At 52.5% G+C, this 17,264-nt stretch overlaps 9 protein-coding genes across 9 annotated transcripts; 3 read left to right on the top strand and 6 right to left on the bottom strand.

Moving 5' to 3' along the window:
• Positions 1-97: 97 nt before the first annotated feature.
• Positions 98-1,788, bottom strand: HETIRDRAFT_311764 (uncharacterized protein; the record flags this gene model as incomplete). Its single annotated transcript, XM_009545685.1, has 11 exons — positions 98-323; positions 404-484; positions 540-587; positions 643-660; positions 719-870; positions 934-1,065; positions 1,126-1,194; positions 1,242-1,335; positions 1,389-1,433; positions 1,502-1,623; positions 1,681-1,788. 11 exons carry the CDS (start codon positions 1,786-1,788, stop codon positions 98-100), a joined length of 1,095 nt encoding a protein of 364 aa, XP_009543980.1.
• Positions 1,789-2,224: 436 nt separating this feature from the next.
• Positions 2,225-3,994, top strand: HETIRDRAFT_472831 (uncharacterized protein). Its single transcript, XM_009545684.1, has 5 exons — positions 2,225-2,364; positions 2,432-2,551; positions 2,615-2,710; positions 2,765-3,200; positions 3,250-3,994. Exons 1-5 carry the CDS (start codon positions 2,253-2,255, stop codon positions 3,884-3,886), a joined length of 1,401 nt encoding a protein of 466 aa, XP_009543979.1. The 5' UTR covers positions 2,225-2,252; the 3' UTR covers positions 3,887-3,994.
• Positions 3,995-4,134: 140 nt separating this feature from the next.
• Positions 4,135-5,044, bottom strand: HETIRDRAFT_123919 (uncharacterized protein; the record flags this gene model as incomplete). Its single annotated transcript, XM_009545683.1, has 7 exons — positions 4,135-4,162; positions 4,221-4,514; positions 4,567-4,619; positions 4,684-4,712; positions 4,770-4,797; positions 4,854-4,877; positions 4,937-5,044. The coding sequence occupies 7 exons, from the start codon at positions 5,042-5,044 to the stop codon at positions 4,135-4,137; spliced, it is 564 nt and encodes a 187-aa protein (XP_009543978.1).
• Positions 5,045-5,384: 340 nt separating this feature from the next.
• HETIRDRAFT_444158 (uncharacterized protein) lies at positions 5,385-8,588 on the top strand. Its single transcript, XM_009545682.1, has 6 exons — positions 5,385-6,179; positions 6,245-6,345; positions 6,402-6,467; positions 6,538-7,942; positions 7,999-8,134; positions 8,195-8,588. Exons 1-4 carry the CDS (start codon positions 5,405-5,407, stop codon positions 6,760-6,762), a joined length of 1,167 nt encoding a protein of 388 aa, XP_009543977.1. The 5' UTR covers positions 5,385-5,404; the 3' UTR covers positions 6,763-7,942; positions 7,999-8,134; positions 8,195-8,588.
• On the bottom strand, positions 6,951-9,395 carry HETIRDRAFT_381754 (uncharacterized protein). Its single transcript, XM_009545681.1, has 4 exons — positions 8,690-9,395; positions 8,195-8,630; positions 7,999-8,134; positions 6,951-7,942 (listed from the first exon to the last, which is right to left on the bottom strand). Exons 1-4 carry the CDS (start codon positions 9,388-9,390, stop codon positions 7,131-7,133), a joined length of 2,085 nt encoding a protein of 694 aa, XP_009543976.1. The 5' UTR covers positions 9,391-9,395; the 3' UTR covers positions 6,951-7,130.
• Positions 9,396-9,471: 76 nt separating this feature from the next.
• Positions 9,472-11,494, bottom strand: HETIRDRAFT_155438 (uncharacterized protein; the record flags this gene model as incomplete). The annotated part of the gene is made up of 5 exons (XM_009545680.1): positions 9,472-9,900; positions 9,963-10,116; positions 10,458-11,003; positions 11,091-11,330; positions 11,474-11,494. The coding sequence occupies 5 exons, from the start codon at positions 11,492-11,494 to the stop codon at positions 9,527-9,529; spliced, it is 1,335 nt and encodes a 444-aa protein (XP_009543975.1). The 3' UTR covers positions 9,472-9,526.
• A 1,316-nt stretch (positions 11,495-12,810) lies between these two features.
• HETIRDRAFT_243185 (uncharacterized protein) lies at positions 12,811-13,423 on the bottom strand (the record flags this gene model as incomplete). Its single annotated transcript, XM_009545679.1, has 3 exons — positions 12,811-13,084; positions 13,142-13,333; positions 13,386-13,423. Coding segments are annotated over 3 exons (504 nt in total), but the record flags the coding sequence as incomplete, so codon positions are not given.
• A 631-nt stretch (positions 13,424-14,054) lies between these two features.
• On the bottom strand, positions 14,055-14,834 carry HETIRDRAFT_415995 (uncharacterized protein; the record flags this gene model as incomplete). Its single annotated transcript, XM_009545678.1, has 4 exons — positions 14,055-14,167; positions 14,220-14,322; positions 14,391-14,575; positions 14,627-14,834. The coding sequence occupies 4 exons, from the start codon at positions 14,832-14,834 to the stop codon at positions 14,055-14,057; spliced, it is 609 nt and encodes a 202-aa protein (XP_009543973.1).
• A 172-nt stretch (positions 14,835-15,006) lies between these two features.
• HETIRDRAFT_312215 (uncharacterized protein) lies at positions 15,007-16,047 on the top strand (the record flags this gene model as incomplete). The annotated part of the gene is made up of 4 exons (XM_009545677.1): positions 15,007-15,337; positions 15,401-15,562; positions 15,620-15,795; positions 15,847-16,047. The coding sequence occupies 4 exons, from the start codon at positions 15,007-15,009 to the stop codon at positions 16,045-16,047; spliced, it is 870 nt and encodes a 289-aa protein (XP_009543972.1).
• Positions 16,048-17,264: the final 1,217 nt, after the last annotated feature.

Here is a 17,264-nt window from a genome sequence, read left to right as displayed (position 1 = left end):
CGGCGCTCAGGCGCTTAGCGCCAGCATTGTAAACGCTCGGCATGTATATACGTGAACCTACAGCTACCCCTTATCTGACCAGATCCATCTTGAGTGATCAGATCCTCTTCAGGACAGCTTGAACAACTTCGTCCGTGCTGCTCTTGCCCCCTAGATCTGGTGTTAAGACCTGGCCCTCCCGTATCACCTGGTTAACAGCATTCTCGATGCGATCAGCACCAATATTATATCCCAGGTGACGCAACATCAGAGCTGCTGAGCGGATCGCTGCCAGAGGATTTGCGATCCCCTTGCCCTCGATGTCAGGAGCTGAGCCGTGAACACTAGAAACCCATCAGGCAATCAATTAGAGGATTCAACAAGAAGAACGGCACTCTGAGCCTGTGCGCAAATTGCCACTCACGGTTCCCCCATGACAAAACTATCACCTGCATTAATAGATGGCACAAGGCCCAACGAACCTACTAGTGCCGCAGCTGCGTCTCTACGCAACGATTCGAATCATCAGATAGAAGCATGCAACATAGAACTCAACGTACGATAGGATGTCGCCGTACAAGTTTGGAGCGACTAGAACATCGTAGATTCTGTGGTGATGGCAATGAGCATCATATTTCAAGGGATGGTTCCATTCATACTCACTCGGGCTCACGAAACAACCTGGATAGTAGGTTCGTAAACCTACACGCGCAATGACGACATACACGGAGGAACGCACCTGTAGACAGCACTGTCTACAATCTGTTCTGCAATCGTGACACTGTCATAACGACCAGCAACTTCCGGCAGAGCAGGCACGGCACGGACAGTCTCCCTGAAGAGACCATCCGTGACGGACAGGACATTGGACTTATGGATGATGGTCACTTGCTAGTGCTCGTGAGTAGCTAGATACGAACAGGGTGGGTAAGTGTACTCGTAGTTGGAACTGACCTTTCGTGGCCGACTGAGTGCGGTCTCAAATGCCATCTTGCCTATGCGCCTAGATGCACGCTCGGTGATCAAACGTGTTGCACGAGCTTCGCGACCATGTTCAGTGTCGATAATATTTTCCTGCTTCACATACTGCACAAGTTGGCTATGTATGAGCATACAGGATATAATGGAGGAGATGCCCGCACGAACCAAGCACTCTGTATTTTCACGAACGACGACCATGTCAACTTTGGATTTTTCCTCGGGATTGACATTGACCTAAATGATGAGTGAGAGAGATTGTAGTGGAGTAACATGTGACGCACCGCTGCAACTGGCCGAATATTAGCATATAAATCCAGCTTCTTACGCAGAGCAACGATAGGAGATGTATAACCAGATACCTTGCGGGAGGGAGAGCTAGACAAACAGAGTTGAGTAGGTATATCCGACTTACGGCACACTGTGCATACCTGACGGCACCAAATAGAGCAGCATCGCAGTCCTCCTTCAGAATTCTGATACATACGAGTCATGCAGTCAATCAGGCCATTATACCACACGTTCGACGATGTTAGTCACGTACTGCACAGTGTCTTTGGGTAAGGCCTCCCCAGTTCTGGTGAAGAGCTCAAATCCCGCCAACAAATCGTGAAACTCGAGCTTTGGAATATCTGATCCCAGAGCTTCAAGAGCCTGCTTTGCTGCCTGTACGCATGTGGTCAGGTGCTAAATGATGTGTGAACTGCAACGAATTGAACATACAGGGATAACCTCCCTGCCAATTCCATCTGCTGGTACCAAACCAATTTTAAGCGACTGTCGCGCAACAGTGGCCATTGAGCGGAAAGGCGCCCTCAGTGCGAAGGCCATTTGGTTGTGACTGAAAAGATTTGTAAGGTTGAGTCTGACCTTAACGCAGAAAATGGTCGTTTTGTGTAGAAGGGGTAAGAGAGCGAAATAAGTCCGAAAAAGTCCACCATATGATCGGGCATAAACTCGAAATACCGATTCACGGTCACGTGCGTGGGCGCGCTGTTGATTACTTTCGAGTGTCAACGCGTTTACACCACATTTCTGCCATTCTTTTGGCTGCGAATATGCTCGCGCCGCCTACTCCTTCGCAAGCTCGATCTGCTCTTATTAATCGAACAAATGACCGTCAAACCCATCAGACCACCGTCTCCTCATTCTTCTCACCCTCAGAACATACGAAGGCAAAACGACCAATAGCGGATGCTCCGACGGATGGACGAGTCATTAAACGATCAAGGCTCTCTGGAGTGAATGAAGTGGAAGCCGATGAAAGCTATGAGGAGCGCTATTCTGATGTGGAGATGTTGGATGTTGCAGTTGACCCTCAACCTCGCCAGCGAAGAATGACAGTTCATGGGATGATGAGCATGAACGCCATGTCACGGCCTAGAGCTGTCTTCCGTCAACTACCTCGTGAGCATATTCGAGACCATACATAGCGAATGATGAACGAGAACGCAGGGCCTACTCTGCCGGTCAGTACCCACGCATTCCATCTTACAGTCCTTCGTCTCTTCGCACAAGGCGGACGTTTTCAAATGTCAATCTCTGCATTCAAACACGTTCTTGACTCCCCCGTACGCGTGCTCATATAGTCATAGTAAGTATATTTTCTCTGGCCGTAAGCACGCATTTTCATTTCTTACTTGTCTGATATGACTAGCGGCTAAAAAGGGTGGAATACCACTTCTGGCTGTTGCCACCGAACAAGGCGCAGTCCATATATTGAATACCTCAAAGCGAACTGACTGGGATTACGGTTAGTGCAATGAAGTTGATCATAGGCAGACGCAAGTTAACAACGTCCTCGCAGAACTACAGCGGACAGTTCTTGATATCCACCAAAACGGCGTCTTCGATGTCCAATGGTCACACAGCGACGAACTACTCGCTACAGTTTCTGGTGATCAGTCCACGCGTGTCACTGATTTGGCCACGTCCAAAACACTGCACATCCTGCGAAATCACACGAGCACAGTCAAAACAGTCGCTTGGGACCCAGTCAATCCAAACATGCTGAGCACTGGTGGACGCGATGGAGTTATTTGTCTGTGGGATATGAGGGCCCAAGGTCAAAGAAGTAGCGAAAGTGGCATCGATGTACTGACGCCAGTGCTGCGAATCCCGTGCGCTGGAGGACACGTAGTCAAAGCTAGAAGAGCGACGACGCCAACTATGAAGAGCGTGACGAGTGTGTTGTATCTTGACGGGGATCCGTTCGGGCTGACCAGCAGCAGCTCTTTCGACGGGTATGTAACTTCCCTCGGTGCGACAAGCTTTGAGCTGACAGCGCATCAGTATCCTCCGCCATTGGGATATCCGACTTCCAACGTCCCCGCATAAAGGCAAGTCTGCGTTGCGAATGATTCAGCCGACGCATGTATCTTCCTTCGACCCTACTACGGTGGACGGCTCTCGTCGACCCCGAGGCATCGCATCACTTGTAGCTGGTGCAGGACCATCCGCGGGCTTGTTGTTCGGACTGGGCACAGACTCCAGAATCCATACCTATATAGCCTCCGCTTTGCTTGCCCTGCCATCCACTGAGATGAATTCATTCGCACATTCAAGCATGCAAACGAATTCGTTCTATGTTCGCCTCGCGCTTTCACCCAATGGTCGATGGCTATTGAGCGGCAGTGCCAGTCGGACTGGTTCTGCCTTCCTTTTTGATGTGTCTTGCGCTGGAAGGACACGTCCTATATTATCTGGATCGCGTTCAATACCCTCCCAGGGAGTAGAGATCAAAGGTCAAACGGGAGAGGTTGGAGCAGTGGATTGGGCTGAAGGGATGGTTGCTACCTGTGCGGACGATGGAACCGTCAGGATTTGGAGAGACGACAGAGACATCGCGCGAATGTGCGAGGCAAATGCAGATAATGCCAAGTGGGATTGGGCCTGGGCGGTGGATGGGGGACAGCCGTCGAATGCCTAGACGAGGTTAAAAGATTTCTGCGGCAGAGCATGCCCTAATTTGCCACCTATTATACATACATACCACTGTAGCTATATTCATCTTTGAATCTTGCATGCCATACCATTCTGTTGTGTTCGCTGAGCTGCTTGTCCGGTAAAAAGAATATATGCGGACATTATGCATTACAGTGTCCATATAACATAGGATCGTGCTGGTATGTGATGAAAATAGCAATCGCAAGAAGAACAGTATGTCGGACTATACCATCACTTTTTCTGTATTGCATTCACCAGCCTCCAGGGTACAAATCTGTCAGCCGAATGCCTCCTTTGGGAGTGAGAGTCAAACGCACCAGTCTAGACCTTCCTCTAAACCTTCTCCCTTTACCGCACAACTGCCCCGCACACTCCAGTCCCGACCCTTCTCTCCGCCAGCTAGGCCTAGCTTTTCACTGACCTCCTCTGGCTTCAAAGCGCCGTCCACATCCTGCTTGTTACAGAAGACGAGCAGAGGTACCCCTGCCAGCTCTTCTTCTGATAGCATTGTCAGGAGCTCACTGCGTGATGTCTGTAGACGGTCATGATCGGAAGAGTCAATGACGTAGATGATGGCAGATGTATTCGGGAAGTAACATCTCCAATATGGCCTGACGAAAAACAATTGAATGGTACAGTTTTCATGTAGTGTGTGTTACCCACCGAATACTTGATTGTCCCCCCAGATCCCATACTTGAAATTTGATGTTTTTGTACTGACAAGTACGTTGTTATTCAAGGTTCAGAAAGTTCGTGTTACAGTGTATGATAAAGACTTACTTCGACCGTTTCTACGTTAAAACCGATCGCTGGGAACACACTGTTTGAGCCACACCAATGACGTATCCCAAAGCACTAGGACTGACTGGGTATTGTAGAGACGACTTCGCCTATCTATCCGACAATAATCATGAAAGCGCCGCTCAAGAGGAAATCGCAGCATTGCCCACCTGTAGCCGGTACAGAATCGTCGTCTGCGATATGATGATTCAGCCACTTACCCCACACAGCATCTTTGCATCGCAGCACTCACTTTACCAGCGGAATCCAGACCCAACATCAGTATACGGACATCTTGATCTTTACTCCATCGAAGCAAAGACGCGAAAGAGGTAAATAAGGAAGAAACAGAGAGGCCCATGACGAAAGAAGGAGAGACAGAGTGAGACTCCCGGAGCCAAGGCGGGAGACCAAGTGAACCGAATAGATCAAATTCATCCCGAACCACTACCACGGCCGGATTCGGACATTGTTAGTATATTGTGGAAGAACAGACGATCTTTCCGTAAAACTAGATATCAGAGCTGGATAATGTACATATGAAGGCTACGCTTCATGTCCTCGACTCATGTTTTTCCTAATCTCAAATCTGGCGGCTCCTGAATGCAGAGATGCCGACCGCACGTGCCGACCGCACAGTCGAACGGTTATGGTTCCCAAAAAGGAAACCCTGGTGGATCGAACCTCTGGGAGAGCCAATCAGCACTTTCTTGCGCCAAACATGGGGTCAAAAAGTCTCTCCTCCACTCTAGAAAATCCACCTTCTGAGCTTAATATCGCATCGCCATCCAAGAAGAGAAAAGCGCAAGAAGACACGAGTGAGCACGATGCAAGGCCAGAAACCAAGGAGAAACGAAAGAAGAAATCAAAGGAGAGGAAGGAAGGATCAGACGATGAAGCGGCAACACCAGGGGTGGGTGTAGACGAGGAGATGCAGACGAAAAAGGCGAAGAAACACAAGAAGAAACACGGCGCCGACATGGAACTCATCGTTAGTCAAATGAGTGAGGGGGTGGACGGTGAAGGCACGGTGCAGGAGGGTCATAGCAAGGAAAAGCAGGGCAGTGATCGCGGTGAAGGGTCCGACAGCGCGAAAAGACAGAGGAAAAAGCGCGACAAGGAGGATCCTGTTTCTGAAGATGCTGTATTACCAGAAGGTGAGCGGAAGTCCGACAAAGCGAAGAAACCGAAGGAGAAGAAGACGAAGGTAGGCAAGGACAACACTATCTTGACTGACACGGACCACGCTGTGGCTATTGGGAAGGAAAAGAAGGAGAAACGGGAAAAAAAGAAGAGACCGAGAAACGAGAAGGACGGCGGCGAAGACGATCCACGGGAGGGGAAGAAAAAGAAGACACGTTTGGCTGTCTCTCAAGACGCCGAGTACGGTACAGAAACGTCCGTGAAAAAGTCAAGTAAAAAGCGGCGCAAGGGCGAGCCTACAGACCTCCCTGATCCAGAGGAGGACGAGTCGCTTTCCGACCAAGCCCGCAAAGGTGTGTATTTCTTCTGCTCATCGTTGGGTGGATTTTCATTCCTTTTCCGAAAATCTTTGCTCCAGCTCTGTCTTATGCATTCATCCAATTCGTCGATCCTGAGAGCTGGAAATTCAACAAAGCCCGTCAGAATTGGCTCCTCCGCAACATGTGGTCTGAAACTACCGTCCGTGACCTCTTTCCTCTCACCATTGAAGTGTACTGATACTCTCATGCATGCAGATCCCTGATCAATACGTCGGTTTAGTGACCCGCTACCTCGTGAACGTACAGGGTGCCGTGCGTGAAGTAAGCGACATCAATCATTCCTCGCTGTTGCTTGATCCCGACTCAATCCGCCCAATCTTGTTTAATGAAGAATCTCATCAAGAACTGCCAAAACCATCTTTCCCTACCTTTGAGCGCTGAACCTAAGGGCACCGCTGTTTCGCCCCCGATTGATGCTACTGATGCACAAAATCTGGTCGCCGCAGAGGCGTCAAGCAAGCGTGAAACTGATGGTACAAGTGTTGCCACCACGTCCCCTAGCGCGCGGGCCAGGGCACGGGCAGTGCTTGTCGCTTTGGGCGTCCTTGTGAGCTAGGTCCATACTTTGCGCACTGTACACAGCGCGCGCTTGCCCTCCATTGGCATCAGTACTTCCTCTGGCTAGTCACCGGCGGGCATGACCTCCGAATTAGAGGTTCACTCGACAGAGTTACAACCTTACATTTCATCATGTCTGTCATGGCTCCGGCTGTGGAGACATAGCTCACGAGTAGCACACTTGCACAGGCAGAACCCACTATAACAACATGTATTTCAATGTCGCCAGCGCAGACAACACGATTCACGGCGTAACAATAGAAACAAAAGGCTTCAAACTCTGCACCACGGGATAAAACAGCAACGCCGGATGTCAAAAACCAAAAGCACTGAATAACGACGTCAAGTGGTGAGAACAATAAGTCTTTAAGCAGTCGCGGCGACCGGTCTAGCGGCGGGGATAGTGTTCTCAGACCGCCTCACAGCGCCCGCGCCCGTCCTCATCTTCAATCCACTCATGGCTCCGAGACTCACAGAAGCCGGCTGCGGCTCGAGAGAACCCAAAAGATGATCGAACTTGCTCCTCGCGATGCGCACCGCGCGCATGCTCACCTGCTTCGGCTCTCCTTGGCGTCTCGTTTTCGGCGTCGCAGCGTCCGGACCTGTCAAGCCGAGCTGCTCGTTGTTCCAGACCGGCACCACTGTCTCCTTCGCCTCCATGCCAACACCGCAGCGTCCACCAATAGCAGTCCAGTCCGCTTCACGCTTGATACCCAGAACCGAGAACGTGTCGTTGACCGCTTCCACGACGTGCTCGAGCTGCTCGAGAGTATGACCTGGAGTAATTGTGAACCTGAGACGCTCCTCACCACGCGCGACGGTAGGGAAGTTGATCGCCTGGACGTAGATGTTGTGACGCTGCAAGAGATAGTCTGACGCTTCCTTGGCTTGGCCAGCATCACCAATGAGAACGGGTACGATATGACTAGGACCAGGGACGACAGGGATACCGCGCTCAGCAAACCGTTTCTTGACCTCACGGACGTTCCATTGCATGAGCTGCCGGTCACCGTTAAATTCCTTTTGATAGACGATAGACGCGTGGGCGCCTGCGATCGTGACGGGGGGAAGGGACGTTGTGAAGATGAAACCGGGGGCGTAAGACCTGATCATGTCGACGAAGCGCGCAGAACCAGCAATATAACCGCCAACGGCGCCAAATGCCTTGCCAAGTGTACCTAATGGACAAATAAATCAGATACGACGACAACGACCGCAGGAAAACGATCCGCACCGGTGATAATATCGATGCGATCCATGACGGTGCCAGGAATAGGGTCCGGAGATTGGCCAGCAGCTTTGTGGGCGTCATAGTCAATATGCTCGGCAACACCAGCACCACGGGGTCCATATAAACCAACGGCATGAACCTGAGGGATCAGACGGTCAATTTCTCAGAGAACGCGGGGCTAGGAAAGAGTTCGACCGACCTCGTCCAAGAACGTAATAGCACCGTATTTTTCAGCCAAGTCGCAAATTTCCTTGATGGGGCCGACACTACCGCACATAGAGTACACACTTTCGAAAGCGATGATCTTCGGTGTGTCCTGCGGCCACTCCTTCAATTTCGCCTCTAGGTCTTGCAAGTCGTTGTGCTTCCATATAACTTTCTTCGCGCCCGAGTGGCGAATGCCCTGAATCATGGACGCATGATTGGACGAGTCGGAGAAGTAGACGCAGCCCGGCAATTTGGAGCCGAGAGTGGCGAGCGTCGCATCGTTGGCAACGTAGCAGGACGAGAACACTAGAGCCGCCGGCTTGCGATGGAGAGCGGCAATTTCCTTCTCGAGGTTCAAATGCCAGGAAGCATTTCCGGCAATGTTGCGGGTCCCTCCAGCGCCATGACCATATTTGTCAAGCGTACGGCTGTGATTTATTGTTATCAATGCGGTGGTGACATATATCAAAGTGATCAAAACACGCACTGCATGGTCTCGAGCACGATTGGGTTGTTACCCATGCCCAAGTAATCGTTTGCACACCACACCTCGACCTCGGACTTGGGGTCAGCGGTATGGGCGACGGGAAACTTGGCAGCAAGCCTGTTTATGTTGTTGAAGTAACGATAGGACTTGTCCTCGTGCTTCTTCTGGAGTTCCGCGTCGTAGAAGCGCTCATAGTTGAACGCTCCGGAATGCACGGGAGCGGGCTTAGCCTCCGTAGACGGCGCCTGGGTAGCTTGGGCGGTATGGAAGGGACAGCCAGCGGGAGCAGGACTAGCGGCCCTGGAGGTCGACGGCTGGCTAGCAGCCTTGTCGGCCTTGAGCGCGTCGGTGCGGTTCTTGGCGGCGGTGAGTTCTTGAGCCATCTTTGCGGCGGCGAGAGCCTTGCTGGCATGGGGACACATTGCAATGTTGTCCGAGTCGATGCGGACGCCCTTGTCCTTGTGTATCTTGTTGACGTCGACGTTGCCGGCGACGCTCGCGTAGCCAGCGACCATCTGGCCGGAGCGCATGGCGAGGGCGGGGCCCATGACGGGGCACTGGGTGGCCTTCTCAGTGAGCTTGGAGAGGGTGGGGAAACGCGGGGACGACGAGGTGCATAGCGTGCGGAGGGTGGAGGACTTTGTGCGACCGAGGTAGGGGCAGGACGCCTTGAACCTTGCGAGGGAGGAGAGCTTGTCCATTGAATAAAATGGGACGGGGCGAGGGAGAGCAAGAGGACGGGAGAGTCGCGGGTTATAAATGGACACGCGCACAAACAAATTCAGAAAATGATCGCTGTCCCATTGGTCGCTACTGGGGCACGTGATACAGCGAGTTTCACATCAGCGCGAGACAGCTCTCCATCACGTCCATCGCAATCCCCACCTCGTCCCTGCTCACGGTCAAACTCGGCACCAGCCTCACACAGTCCTTCCCCGCAGTCAGCAACAGCACCCCTCGCTCCCGTGCGAGCTCCACCAGTCGTCCTGGGTCGCCCTCCCGCTTCAATTCCAATCCAACAATCAAGCCTCGGCCCCGAACCGGCCCAACCTTTTCCGGGAACCATTCCGACAGCAGGCCTAGGCGCCCGACCAGATATCCCGATGTTTCCATCAGGTGTGACACGAACGCCCGCGAGCTCAGTCGGCTCAGGACATGGTGTCCCAGCGCGCAAGCCAGTGGCGAGCCCCCGAATGTCGTTCCGTGCGTCCCTGTGGACCGCCAGAGCGGCATCAGCACACCGCTTTTGAGCGTCTTGTGTGAACATACTCACCAGCTGTCATAACCTCTGCTACTGCATCCTTCATCAGCACCGCTCCGATGGGGTACCCGTTGGCCAGCGGCTTTGCCATCGTGACAATATCCGGGTGACATTCAATTGGCCACGGAGAATGCGCCCAAAGCGTACCTGTCCTGTACAGGCCGCACTGCACGGACAGTTTCCATCAGTAATGCAGCCGCCATCATTGGCCGGTCAGCCAGCGCTCATCATCTCCGTTCATCCACAGTTCATCCACCCCCTCGAGCGTAAGACACGAACACGTAGCACGTCTTCGCAGCCCCCCGAGCAAGTCTCGATGCATGCGAGAAAGAGGGAGAGAGACTTCTGTGCCTCGCATGCCGTCATGCGTGCATCTTCCCCAGACCTTCGTTCAGTCATCATCTGCACATGTGGTACGACTCCGGGAGAACAGCCACCCCCACACCCTCGTACCTCGGAGGTTACGATGCAACCACCGCCGACGGCGATAGGAAATATGGAACATACCTGAATCTCGTCGAAAATCACCACAGCGCCTACCTCTCGCGCGCGCCTCACCACTTCCCTGACCCAATCTACTTGCGCCGCATTGACACCACCCTCGCCTTGAATCGGCTCTAGGACGACTGCGCACGTTTTCTCCCCAATAAGGTCTTCCAGGCCCTCGCGGACGTTCAGCTTCCCCACACGCACGCCTGGTAACAGAGGCGCGAACGGGTCCTGGTACTTGCGATTCGCAGTGATAGATAGAGCGCCGAGCGAGCGCCCGTGGAATGATTGCTCGAAACACACAATCTCGAACTTATCATTTCCGCCGCGCGCCTTTCCGACCTTCCGCGCGACCTTCAGCGCACCTTCGTTCGCCTCTGTTCCGGTGTTTGCAAAGAAAACCTTGGCGCCATCGGCGATGGTAGGTGAGGTAGAGCCGGTCGGATAACCGAGACCACCTTCCCGCTGGGTCAAGGTGATGAGGAGTTCAGCGAGAGGGGCGGCATGCTCGTTGTGGTAAACGTTCGACGCATGCAAGAGCTTGCCAGCCTGTTTATACAGAGTCTATGTGAAAACAAATGCTTTAGTACCTGTTTATTAACAGTGGCCCCGGGGCAGAGGGAAGTGGGCTAGCCAGGAGGTTAAACGCACCTCCGCCACGCCATCATCCGCGTGTCCCAACGCGTTGACCGCGATACCAGCAGCGAAATCTAGATACTTCCTCCCTTCTAAATCCCACACCCAGCTCCCCTTCCCCTTCTCGAGCACGATAGGCGGCCGCGCGTAAACGGGCAAGACATACTTGTCTGCGAGCTCGAGCAGGTGCTGCGTACGCGCTGCCGGCGATGGGTTAGGAACGGGATGCGTGACGTTGCTGTATATCGTAGTCGGCTTGGTAGGGAGGGAAGCGGCAGGTTTGGGCGATGACTGGATATACAGGATCAGTTTCCTTGAATCTGACGAACGAATACTGCCAGACAGGCATACCTCGGAGCGCGAGGCAGAGGATGCGTACCGCAGCAGAGTCAACTGACTCCGCGGAAGGTGAGCAGCATGTGTAGAGATGCGCAGCATGGTTCACAATCTATGCTCGAAGCTGGGGAGCTTTTGTAAAATAAGAGATGTTAGTACCAGTGATATTGAAAGGCCTTGCAAGAGTAAAGTGACTCGGTTGCCTTGAGGTCTCGAGATGAGGGTAAAAGCACTCGGCGAGACAGACAGCAAACAGGCGTTAGTGTCCAAAGGTGCGAATTAGAGGTGGCCCCGAGCGCGCCGAATCAAGAAGCGCACACTGCCTGTTTTTTTTTTGTGATGAACGCGGAACGAAGGATGCGATGTTGAAGTTTGCTTAGCGCCGTAGCAGATAAGATAAGATAACGACTGCATCGAGCTGCATCGGTACGCTTCTAGTCGGACTGGTTAGCAAAAGGAAGCATAATGTCAACAGAGCAGCATCCAAGATACATATGTACATTAGTGGGAATTCGAGAGCTAATGAGACTGAGAATGTGTATGCTTGTTTGAGCAGGGGGAGTGAGACAGCCTATATCCATTCAGGGAGAGCGCATTTTTTGACCATCGTCTGGCTGCCTCGATTTTAACCACGGCTCCGGCTCCTCTCTGAGCTCGTGCTGACACTCATCGAGGAGTTAGTGGAGGCTGACCTTCTCCGTTTCGAGGGCGGTGACCGCGAACGCGAACGCGACCTTGACCGTGACATTGAATCATCGCGAGGAGAATCATCCCTTGGGCGCCTTCTACCAGCATCGCTGTGCGCATCCCTCGACAGGCGGCGAGGCGACAAGGGCGATCGTGGGCGCCTTGGAGGTGAGTGGGAAAGCGATCTTCCTCGTCGCGGCGGAGGTGTGAGAGATGGGCGACGGTCGTCGCGAGAGCGTGGTGAGCGCGGTGGTGATGGGGGCGAGCGCGAGCGTGAAAGGGTGCGGCCGCGGCGAGGTGGTGAAACAGACGGGCGGCGGCGGACGGGAGGTGAGCGCGAGCGCGAGCGCGAATCGCGTTGTCTCACACGTGGAGGCGAGCGCGACTCGAAGCGGCGGCGTCGACGTGGTGGCGAGGGTGAACGAGACACAGGGCGTCGACGATGCCCCTCGTCGACATCGCGAGGCGGCGGACCGCGCCGAGCAGGGCTTCTGCTGCGTCGCTCGCGATAGTCCCTGGGTCTATCTCGATTAAACGTAGGGGGCGGTGGGGGTGGCATCTTGCGGCGCCCAGCGTCCAAATCATCATCACGACTCTTAACCATCTCCTCCCTCTCTCGTCGCCTCCTATCCTCCTCTCGTCGCCTCAATCTCTCTCGTTCCTTCTTTTCCTCCTCCCATTTTTCCTTCTGCTCTGCGAGCTTCTTTCGCTCTTCCAGTTTCCGCTGCTCTCTCTCTTCTCTCTCTGCGAGCCTCTTGATCCGTGCCTCTTCCTGTTTCTCCCGGTCGAATGCATCGCCTTCACTATAGTCCCGGCGGGTGCCAAGGGCAGCGGCCATTTTATTGAGCTCGACTTTTTTAGCCGCTGCAAGGCCATGTGTGTCAGATGCCCTGAGTCCCTTCCCAGAGCCGGGCACGGCAGCCAGCGTACGAAGTAGCTGCTCTCGAAGCGCTGAAACTTGTCGTTCAATCTCGTCTTCCTCGACTCTTGAGGCGGGGTCAGATAAACTGGAGTTCTGGATGCAAATTCAGAAAGAGACGTACTCTTTGTCCTCGAGCTCAAGCTGCAGCTCCAGGCATTTCACCTCTACTTTTCGCTTCCTCTCGTGCTCCAGAATGGCTTCATCTGGCTCTCGATGCTTTGGTGGAGCAACATCCCATGCTCCCGCACGGTCGGCAGCCGTGTCGCGAGAGCGGAGAGCAGAGAGGTTGCGGACAACATAACCGTTCGTCCCGCTGCCCAATATCGAATTAACAGGCAATAGCGCCGTATGAGGAGAACTCTTACCTTCCACGCGGTGTTGTGAGACCAATGCCGTTATACATGGCTCTCGAATGTTTTTGTCAAGGTGTAAGTGAAGGAGCTGGTTGAAGGGATCGGCGAGGACCATATAAACGGAGATTGAAACACTAACGAAGGTTTTTACACCTTCAGATTATACATTGCCTCACATCATTGAATGCCCGCCTAGCTCAATCGGATAGAGCGTCAGACTCTTACAGGCGGGTATCTGAAGGCTGCGAGTTCGACCCTCGCGGTGGGCTAGTTACATTTTTATCATCATTATATCCGTTGTCGGCTGGACTTTTGCTTTTAATCATCTGCGTATGAATATATCTGTGCAATTGTTGGTGAAAGAACGTTTACTACGTCAATTGGATGACAACGGCAGGTGTCTGGGCGGGGAATTCGGATTGAGCCCTGCAATCACATGATACATTGCGCAATGTTGAAGCTCATTGTCGGTGGACGAGAATGACACCACAGGGCACAATCGACAGGTTGGAGGTCCGTTTCCGACTTGTGAAATGTTCACAAAGGAGAAAAGTAGCTGTCTGTAACGGCATGTTGAAACACAGACGTCATATAATCCTACAAAAAACACCAAAAGCAAACAAATGGCCATGTCCTACACTGTTCTACTTGTTCTAGATCACGGTTACGCCAAGGTGTAGTCTAAAGTTTAGACGGGTGGAAATGAGGGTCCGAGGATAATTTCGCGTACGCTGGCCGCGCAAGGGATCTCAAAGCTACGCTCTTATCAATCTCTATGTCGTTAATGAGCGCTTCTGCAAAACCAACAATCAGACACATGGATGGGAGCGACTGCATTGCACTGACCTCTAGAGGTATAGTCTAGTTCGGGTCGGATGTAACCAAGAACGAGTGCCCGCATCTCGTTCCCGTAAAAATCGGACTTGTAATCATGGAGAAGATGGATTTCCTACGAAGTTCGAAGGGTGAGAGACAATATCAGTATGATCCTTTGAGCAAGGATCGGATGAGATTTACCGCTGTCAACCGTTCATTCTTGTAAAATGGATTCCACCCCAAGCTCATTACCATCGGATGCACTTTCGCATCGTCGTCGGGAAAGCTATGTCCATCCTTCGGTCGCAGAACTTGAGCATACCCATAGTATATCCCTGTCTCACAGACGTGACTCATTGGTGTGATTGAATCGTCAGGAAGATTTGCTAGTTTTCTTGAGTTAGATGGAACATATACGATGCTTGAACGTTACACACCTGTGGGACATCCAAGATCCTTCCCTCCCCGCCCAAATCCGCGCTGCACGGCGCCAGATAAGTGTATAGGGAATGGAGGTTCCGGTGTATCTGGACCAACGATATCTGGACGTGAATTGCGAAATGTCTCTGTTCGCAGGGGGGCGTTGGGACGCTCTGGGAGGGCTTGAATCGCCTCGGCAGTAGGGTGTATATCATCGACAGTCATAGTTTAAATAATATATTAAGACCAATCGGAAAGCGCTTGCGATATCTTGGGCCCAAACGGCTGTTGAAGAGTGCTATGTGGGTGAGAGAGGGAATCAAGTGGCGGAACCAGCTATCTGAGATACAGATGAGAATCCAATTTGCCATCTACACCAGCTCTGACCCCGACCACGATGACCTCGTATCCTCAAAGTCAACCCTATGGGCAGGCCTATGGGACCTTTCAAGCGTCATATGCTCACTATCCATCGCAGTCGCATTACCCCTCCGCAACTTATACCCCACTATCGACGTCCGCAACCTCTTACCCCGCACTTTTCAACCTACCAAAGAAATCGCCGTCCCCTGAGCCCATGCTACTCACACCACTCGCCCAGTCAAACGTGACTTCCGATGTGGCATCCAGGGCATTACACAGGCTCATGAGTGTCGAGTTGAAGGCTGAAGGTTTCGATGTCGCGGAGCCCGCAGCGATGAAGTTATTGGAACTAGAAGTCGTCGCATGTACGTTCACAGGGCATCTCATGCATTGCTTTCCCTCATCTGTTCGTGGATATTTTTTGACAGTCATTGAAGAGCTCCACCGCAGGGCGCATGAGTATGCTAATTTGGCCAACAGGGCCTCTCCTATTGCCAAAGACTTGCTTCTTGCATGCGATGAGTATGGAATAGAGCCCAAGGACTTACAAAGTGTCAAAGACACCCCGAAAGAATTGGAGAAATGTAAGTGTTTCGTTCTACATCTTCATCCATTCTATTTTGTTGATACGTGAATCCGAAATGCAGTGGACTTAGGGCATTTCGAATCGTTAATCCTACTACCCGCTTCACCAGAGCGGCCTCCATCCGAGCTTTTGTCTTCAGACGACGAGGGCGCTACACCTGTTGTACCTTCTACACTTCGCACAATCCCCCACTTCTACCCAGCACTTCCACCGAAGCATACATATCTCCGAACACCAGTAAGTATATCGAATGATCTACATGTCTTCCATGATTTACATCCCACGAAGCCCTCTCCACCTAAGAAACAAGCCCTACCATCTCTTGAAAAGAAGCTCAAGAATGCGAGCCTCGTACAAGAATCTCTCAAAAATCTACTGCTGGCCACTGAGGACACGTCAGGGCCAGATGACGGAGAGCTCCTCGGTGCCATCGTCAATTGGGAGGCATCGGGGCAACCGAGAAAACGGTGGAAATTGAGTCCACGGTAATCATGGGACCGGCACGCGGTATCATTTGTACGATTATTCTCGCAACCCATACTTACTGTATCAGCCCCATCAATGTCAGGGACGCTCATGAGAGTAATTGTTTCATGCCTGCTTTACTATCCACTTCAGCGTTCGCTCCAGACGACAATCGAAACGAATAGCAGTTCCGTGAGGTCGTATTCATAAGATTTGCGCGATCTTGGAGAAAGCACAGGTCAATGTTCATATAGTAGCGCGGCCAACAAGATATGCGCAGCGTTGAAGCAGCTCACAAGTCGCTTCACTGTTTCCCTGGCAATTCCTGTTCTCTCTGAAGCAGGCTGGCGCTGGTGAAGTACAGCAGAACCGGTCACCCTACGTCTGTGAAACCGAAAATGCCTACTCACTCGCCACCCGACGTAGACAATTCTGACAGATCTGACGGCTGTACAAGCGGATCAACCTCCCCTACTACCTGAGAGGTATTGTCCCGCCCTTTATTTCGAGTGGAACGTCGGGTTGGCATCGTTGCGGCTCTGGCCTGCCTGCGGGAGCGACGGGGTCGAGGAGAGTTATCATTTCTTCCCACCTCGGTTGGAGCATTGGCCCCAGGCTCTCCATCAAATGTCTCGACACTTTTGCCAGCACCGTTATCTGAAGTGCTGTTAATCTCAGCTGTCTCATCTCGATTGGCACGCTCACCTTCGCTCTCGACATCCTCATGATTGACCTGTCGCACCTTTGCTCGATGAGACGATCTTTTCTTCTTTGCTGCGGAAGATGTACTTCCGTCTTCAAATGGTTTAGAACGTTTCCGCGATTTGCTGATTATTACTGGTGGGGTATTGCCGATGATCCCAGGCTCGGCCACGCCTGGAGCAGTCCTTTCCGTTCCCCTTTCTGGGGCGGAAGCTGAGGGTGATGGAAGAGCCTCGTCATGAGCATCGGTAACAGTACCAAAAATGGGGTCGTGTGCTGATGCATCAACTTCGGCCCTAATACATGTCGAAGAGGGAGATACCGATGCAGAAGCGGCAAGTTCAATGGTGGATGCCGTAAGTCCAAGAGTAGAGACTATGGACCAATGGGTGGGTGCGGCATTCAATGCGGTAGACGTGGAGTGGAACGCAGGTATAACATTAGGGACGGCAGATTGAGAAGCCTCGATCGGCAGGTGAAGCATGCTTGTCAGACCAGCTGCCGTCGTGGAAGGCACGCTTTCGACTGCTGCAGTTGAG

This window comes from Heterobasidion irregulare (assembly GCF_000320585.1).
Source record: "Heterobasidion irregulare TC 32-1 unplaced genomic scaffold scaffold_03, whole genome shotgun sequence".
In the NCBI taxonomy this organism is placed as follows: Eukaryota; Fungi; Basidiomycota; class Agaricomycetes; order Russulales; family Bondarzewiaceae; genus Heterobasidion; species Heterobasidion irregulare.
Note: the sequence above shows the minus strand (reverse complement) of the source record. Positions and strands in the feature narration are given on the sequence as shown.